Source organism: Chinchilla lanigera, unplaced genomic scaffold, assembly GCF_000276665.1.
Source record: "Chinchilla lanigera isolate Chin_1 unplaced genomic scaffold, ChiLan1.0 scaffold00023, whole genome shotgun sequence".
NCBI lineage: Eukaryota > Metazoa > Chordata > Mammalia > Rodentia > Chinchillidae > Chinchilla > Chinchilla lanigera.
The window spans coordinates 27,795,822-27,803,063 of record NW_004955424.1 but is presented as its reverse complement, the minus strand read 5'-3'; the positions used below and the strand labels follow the sequence as shown (position 1 = coordinate 27,803,063).

General features: G+C 41.6%; 1 protein-coding gene across 7 annotated transcripts in view; it reads right to left on the bottom strand.

Moving 5' to 3' along the window:
• The window catches only part of Mtif2 (mitochondrial translational initiation factor 2), a 26,894-nt gene extending 20,043 nt beyond the window's left edge, over positions 1–6,851 (bottom strand). The window contains exons 1-4 of one of the 7 annotated variants that reach the window (XM_005385790.2): positions 6,376–6,851; positions 5,282–5,402; positions 2,149–2,374; positions 1,679–1,790 (exon numbers count right to left, since the gene is read on the bottom strand). In XM_005385790.2, the coding sequence (XP_005385847.1) occupies positions 1,679–1,790; positions 2,149–2,374; positions 5,282–5,337 (394 nt within the window). In that variant the 5' untranslated portion in view covers positions 5,338–5,402; positions 6,376–6,851. The remainder of the gene's footprint in view (positions 1–1,678; positions 1,791–2,148; positions 2,375–5,281; positions 5,403–6,375) is intronic. The other 6 variants (XM_013514615.1, XM_005385789.2, XM_005385793.2 and 3 more) reach the window with 6 other exon arrangements.
• Between the last annotated feature and the right edge of the window lie 391 nt (positions 6,852–7,242).

The following is a 7,242-nucleotide window of genomic DNA, read 5'->3' as shown; positions in this document are numbered from 1 at the left end:
AAAAAATGATCTTTAATTCCACATTACTTGAATCTTAAATAAGCTTTAAAAGGCTATTATTTAAATCATAGCAAATAGGTGAGATGTAGAGCACTGTTCCACCGAACTAAATTTGTATTTTAATTATTCTATTTGGTGACATCAAAAATTATTATTATTTTGAGACAGGGTCTCACTGTGCAGTTCAGGCTGGCCTTGAATTCACTATGCAATCCAGGCTGGCCTCCAACATGCAGCAATCCTCTTGCCTCAGCTTCCTGAGTGCTGGGATTATAGGTGTGTGCCAACACGCCTGGCTCCAGGAATTATTCCTGAGTTCCTGTGTGGTGTGTGTGTTGTGTGCATGCATGTGTGCATGTGTGCAATATAATTTATTTTAAAAAGAAAAGTACTAGCCGGGCATGGTGGCGCATGCCTGCAATCCCAGCATTCGGGAGGCTGAGGCAGGAGGATTGCTGCAAGTTCGAGGTCAGCCTGGGCTACAAAGTGAGCTCAAGGCCTGCCTGAACGTCATACTGAGACCCTGTCTCAAAAAAAAAAGTACTGAAGTGTTTATGGATAAAATGATTAACAACTGTAACTGACTTAGGCATACATTTAAACTTATTCCATTTTTTCTGCATCTATGTTTAAAAATAGCCAATAATAAAACTTATAGAATCATGTCTCTTATCCACGTTATTTATAAAATTGTATCAGTGTAGTTTTTGGAAAAATTCTGAATGATGTAGCTATGTCCACTTATACTTCATGTCGTTCACTTATAAAATGATTACATAATCCAAGTGAAAACTATGAAAATGTAAGACAGTGAGCTAATTTTCTGTTCTATGTAAGAATATACATGCATAAAAAATGGTAACCCTAGCCGGGCGTGGTGGTGCATGCCTGTAATCCCAGCGCTTGGGAGGCTGAGGCAGGAGAATTGTTGTGAGTTTGAGACCAGCCTGGGCTACAAAGTGAGCTCAAGCCCAACCTGAACTGCATAGTGAAACCCTATCTCAAAAAGACCAAAAAAAAAAAAGGTAACCCTTTCAGGCAGGAAACATTAAATTTGGGCTCTGCTATAATTTACAAAATAATTCTTCAGTGATAGTTTGGTCAGTGAACAAGACAGTCTGCTACAGAAACATACTCTCTGGGTCCAAATCCTCACATTTACTAGACATTTGCTGTGAAATTACAGGTAATTATTTAACATCTCCATGCTTTGCTTTCTTGTCATATAAGCAGGGATACCTATTTCTGGGACACTCTGCAAATTATAGAAGTACATACATACAAGTGCTAATACATTAACAGCTCAACAAATATGAGCTACTGACTAGTGATATAGCTCAGCAGTGCAACATCTGCCTTGCAAGTGCAAGGTCCTGAGTTTGATTCTCAGTACCCACCTGAAAAAACAAATATGAGTTATTAATTCTTTTTTTCATGACTTCTTTCACTTTATTTTGCAACAGAAATACACTATTTTTGATACACTAAATTTTAATGTCAGTTTGTAATAAAAACACAAATACTGTTCTAAAGATCCTAAGTGGACAATAAATATCAATGCCACAAACAAGACATTAAAAAATTACATCCTCCACTTATACATAAGAATACTATAATTAAATATTGGTGTTTTGGAATTTTTGTTTTTGGTGGGGTTTTTGGTAAAGTCTCTGCTTACCTATATCTCTTCCCATTGCTCTGGCCAATTCCTTAGCAGTCATTCCAAACCATACTTCTACCTCTTTTTTAGATTTTGTTGGAGACACCTGAGATTTCCATGGTCTTTTTTCCTATTAAACACACAAACAAAAAGAAGAGAAAATTTTAGGGCCAACTTATTCTGGAATACCCATTACAATTATGGACATTATTTCTACCAACTCTCCTAAGCAGTTCAACTTTAAACTAAAATTAAAATTCCTGCATCCTTCACTGTTTTATACTTATATCCAAGAAATCAAACTTACCAACATTATTACTAAAAGGCTAACCAGAATTTCCTCTCCTCACAAAGATCTATTGCTTGGAGTATAACATTAAGTAATAAAGATTCCATAAAAAACAAAATATGCAAAATGGATTTCTACTTATGATTCTAAATACTTTCATATCAGATCAAATAATACCGTGACAGAAATTTAGAACTACCTTCTTTGTTACTAGAAGCCTGTATTGAGATAAAGCAGCACGAAGGAACACATCTGTCTGCCAGGGCCAGGTATACGGCTGAGCAGCCCACGCTGGGGAAGCAGATGAAAACCCATGCTTCCACTGTGCTAATATTCTTTTCTGGTCCAGGCTGTGCAATTGCCTATAAATTACACGAAATCGTAGCAAGTTCTCCAACTTCTGCAGCTTCTGGTTCATGTTTCTTCTAGTTGAAAAAAAAAAGATTTAATAATAGTTTGGATAATAAGATAATAAGTACTATTATTATTCATGGTACAATTATGATAGGCTAAAATACAACAAAAAAGGGAGCTGGGGATATAGCTCAGCAGCACAGTGCCTGCCTGGCAAGTGTGAGATAGTGGGTTCAATTCCTGGTACCAAAAACACAAATAAATAAAAATAATAAAAAAATTTTTTAAAACTTTATAAATGGCTCTCTTTTTCCTCAAAATACCACCTAACTAAATCACAACTAGAGTGTGCTTTCCAAAATACAAATTTGTGGGAGTCTTTTTGAGACAAGGTCTCACTATGCAGCTCAGGCTGACCTTGAGCTCACTTTGTAGCCCACGCTGGTCTCGAACTTGCAACGATCCTCCTGCTTCAGCCTCCTGAGTGCTGGGATTACAGACATGCACCGCCATGCTCAGCTCCAAAATACAAATTTGGCTGGGCAGATAGCTCAGTGGCACAGTGCCTGCCTGGCAAGCACAAAGTCCTGAGTTTGATTCCCGGTACAAAAAAAATACAAATTTGAACTTATCTCCTCTCTGCTAAACACCCTCCAGTGGGTCCCCATCACCCCAATTTAACATATAATTTCATAACATGCTATAAAAGGACTCATTATCTGGCCTCCACTAACTTCTCACTTCACCTCTTATATTCTTTTTTTGTTTTTTTTGAGACAGGGTTTTGCTGTATAGTTTAGGTTGCCACTAAACTAACTATATAGGGGGCTGAGGGTCTAGCTCAGCAGCACAGCGCCTGCCTGGCAAGTGCAAGGTCATGAGTTCAATTCCTGGTACCAGAAAAACCCCCCCCAAAAAAGCAAAACCAAAACAATAAACTAACTATATAGCCCAAGGCTGTTCTTGAACTTGCAGTAATGCTCCTGCCTCAGCCTCCCTAGTCCTGGGTTTACAGGCACGCACCACCACACCCAGCTTGTTATATTCTTCTAGTCTCTCCACAACTACCTCACAAGCTTTTGTTATCTTGACTCACCTATCATCTCCAATCATTTGTCATCTCACTTCTGAATCTTCATGTAGCCTTCCTTTAGCTAGAACTGCCTTTTACCTCCTAACACTTTTCCCTATATCTACCTCATTCCCCCCAAAAAAGGTGCTTTATAATGAGTGAGAACGAACAGGTAATGGCTGATGCCTTTTGAATATTATTCTTGAATAAGAGTTTATTGAAAAAACAACAGAATTCATTAGTAATACAGTTCTTTTCCTCCCACAGTCCTCTACTTACTCTCCAGACTGCATTTACACAGCTTTGCCTTTCCTGTTTTCTCCTTAGAAAGTATTTCCTAAGTAACATATGCCAGCATTACACTACATGCTGCTGATGCAGAGTTTAATAAGCCAAAGTCCTTTCTACAAGGAGTTCACTGTCTTTAAAGTTTTCCAATACAAAGATTCTCAATCACACCAGGCACAGTGACTGATTAAAACCAAGGGCAGTTTTCATTGCACTAGTATGTGCCCAATTATTTCTGTAAATTGTAGTCATTTCAACATTTTATTTATAAAGGAGATTAAGTGTCTAAGTAGTATATATAGGCTATTAGACTATTCAAAATAGACTTTCTTTTACTCACTAGTGAGAAATAACCAATGCTGGGAGTGTAGCTTAGCACAAGGCCCTGGATTAAATAAGAAAGGAAGGCAGGTGGTGGGCACCTCATTTAACTATTTACTGTGTTATTTTTTCAAACCTTTTCTCTGTGCTAATAACTATTATCACAAAAATGAAATGGTATGATGTTTTATAACTTTTTCCATTAAAGACTATATTGTTGGGAGCAGCTGGAGCCGGATATTGGTCATATGTGTGAGGGCAGGACAGAGCCAGAGTGCCTCAAGCAGTCAAGCTACCTCAGTCTTGAGAAAAGCATCCTGCCTGGACAATCCAGTCATTAGTCACTAGACAACACTGCCTCTCATGACACTAACTTTGCAAGAGTGCAAATAAACCCCCTACTGTTATTGTTCAGTCCTCTTGCCCATGAGGTAAGAGGCCTCCACCAGACCCCAGCTTTTGTCTCCTCTTTGTTTTCTAAATCCCCCAGCCATTTCTTCCTGGGGACCACCGAGTCACTACAATATATTGTGATTATTGCTTTATATAATTAAACATTAAATATTACAAAAAACAAAAATTATGAAATATTTCAATGTGGTTACTTTACATAAAGCTACCTTACAATTCTAAACTTTTACACTGTCTTAAAATTTAACTGTTTCTTTCATAGCATTTCTTTTTTTTCTTTCATGGCATTTCTACATTCTGCTTATATTTTAGATTTACACAAATGTATTTACATATATCACAAATAGTATTTATATATTTACATTTTCTGCCATAAGTTCTTTAAAACTATTCAGAAATAATCATAGTTATAAGATACGAACCACAGGGCTGGGGATTTAGCTCAGCGGCACAGTGCCTGCCTGGCAAGCACAAGGTCATGAGTTCAATTCCCAGTACAGGAGAAAAACCAAAAAAAAAAAGATATGACCAAAGAAACTGAGGTTCTGGTCAAGTGAGCTTTGCTATATAACTGGACATTAAATTAAAAATTAGATGTTCAGCCAGACTGGTGGCACGAACCTGTAATCCCAGCACTCAGGAGGCTGAGGCAGGAGGATCATTGTGAGTTTGAGGCCAGCCTGGGCTACAAAGTGAGCTCAAGGCCTGCCTGAACTGCATAGTGAGACCCTGTCTCAAAAAGACACACACAAAAAAAATACTGGTTATATTTCAACCAGTCTTCTTAAAATGTATTTCATGGTCCTGACACAATTAATATATTGAATAACTTCTTTAAAAAAGAAAAGAAATAACTGGAAAGGGCACAGCATCACAGAGAAAGTACCTGACTTGGCAACAAAAGAACCTGGGGTGAACACCTGCAGCTGTGAGATACACCATCAGTGTTATTATCTTGATTGACTGAGCAAGTCACTTTTTTTCTAAGGGCCTCATTTTCCCGATCGCTGTAAAAAGAAATTAAAGAGTGTTTAATGCCTGTCCTTCCTTCTGTAAGGCTATACAAAGAAAATAAAATGAAGCCAGGCATGGTGGTGCACGCCTGTAATCCTAGCACTTGGGAGGCTGAGGCAGGAGGATCCTTGCAAGTTCAAGACCAGCCTCAGCTACAAAGTGAGCTCAAGGCCTGAACTGCACAGCGAGAGCCTGTCTCAAAGAGACAAAAAATAAAATAAAATAAAATAACATATGTACTTAATTACCAGCTATTTTAAATTGTATCATGTGTTTTGTTGTTGTTGTTTTGTTTTTGTCTTTTTGAGATAGGGTCTCGCTCTGCAGTTCAGGCTGGCCTTGAGCTCACTTTGTAGCCCAAGCTGACCTCGAACTCACAACGATCCTCCTGCCTCAGCCTCCCGAGTGCTGAGATTACAGGCGTGCACCATCACGCCCGGCTATATGTGCTTTTTATTGATGGTTTATATGCTTTGAAGATTCATTGCTTATAAGTTAGAAATATTCACAAGTCACTACCTTGTTTATAGACAATTGCGAAATTTTGTATGTGTATTTAACAAGGCACTAACCTTAAAAGATATACTCAAGACCAAAGAATTTGATTTAATAGAAAAAACAAAAAACCCTGCATTAAACAGTTGAAGAACTGCACAAGTCAAAAGCCTTATATAGGTCGGTGCCCCATATTTAGAAGATTAAAAAAAAGGTCGGGGAGCACAAGACTCCTTAGGAAATCTCTAAACGACCTGAAATCGGATTTGTCAAAGGCAAGGATTAATGGGGGGTGGGGGGAGTCACAGGAGACGAATCAAAGCACGCATACACCAGGCAGGACTTTAAAAGACACTCGGGGCGACAGCGTCCCGGCAACACTGGAGAGACCCTTTGCTGTGACGCGCTCCGAGGCCCTCGCTTTACACAGAAGCGAACTAAGCACCCAGAAGGCCAGAAACACTTCGCCACCTGCATACCGCTAGTCAGGCTCGTCGGGACTCGAACCCAGGCTCCCCAGCTCCCAGGGCGGCGCTGTTCCGCCGCAAGGACACTTCTTGCCAAGCAGTCTGGAAGAAAGAAAGGAAAGAGCAGGGCGCGGGGAATGCGCGGCGCGCCCGGGCGCAGCGGGGTGGAAGCCACGGCCGTGTGCGAAGAGCGGTCAGGGCGGGGCGCGCGCCTGCGGCGGGCGGGGACGGCCGGACACCGACTCCGCGCGGCGGGGCTCCCGCACGGGCTTCCGGGTGCACGGCTAGGAGCGCGAGACTCGTACCGGGGCGCTTCTGGCCGAATAATACGCGCCGCGCGCGACCCTGGCGAGCAGCCCTTCTTTCTCGGCTCCTGCTGAGACCCCAGCGCCTCTTTTCTGACCGCGGCGGATCAACTTCTGGATCCGGAACTGTCCCTCCTTCGGAACGGTCCTCTCGAAGGTCCGGTCACGAACGGTCTCCTTGAGGGCTTCCGGCCCCGGAAGCGGTTCCTCCTCGGACTGAATAGTTGTCGCCTCCAGGGGCGCTGTTGTACCGGAAGTGTGGCGGTAGTGCAGGTTGCGACTTCCTCCTTCGTTCATTCCTCCTGCAGGTCCTACCCCGCACACTTCCTTTGTGCAGCCCTGGGCATCGGACGCAGAGTCTCGCGCGCCAGGCCAGCGCCCTGCCCCTGGGCTACATCTCCAGGCCTGTCTCTTTATTTCTACAGGAAGTAAATTTTTGCTGCTGCTTTTTTTTTTTTTTTTTTTTTTTTTTTGAGAGAGGGTCTCTGTGCAGTTCAGCCGGCGATGAGCTCACTTTGGAGCCCAGGCTGGCCTCGAACTCTCAACGAGCATCCTGCGTCAGCAAT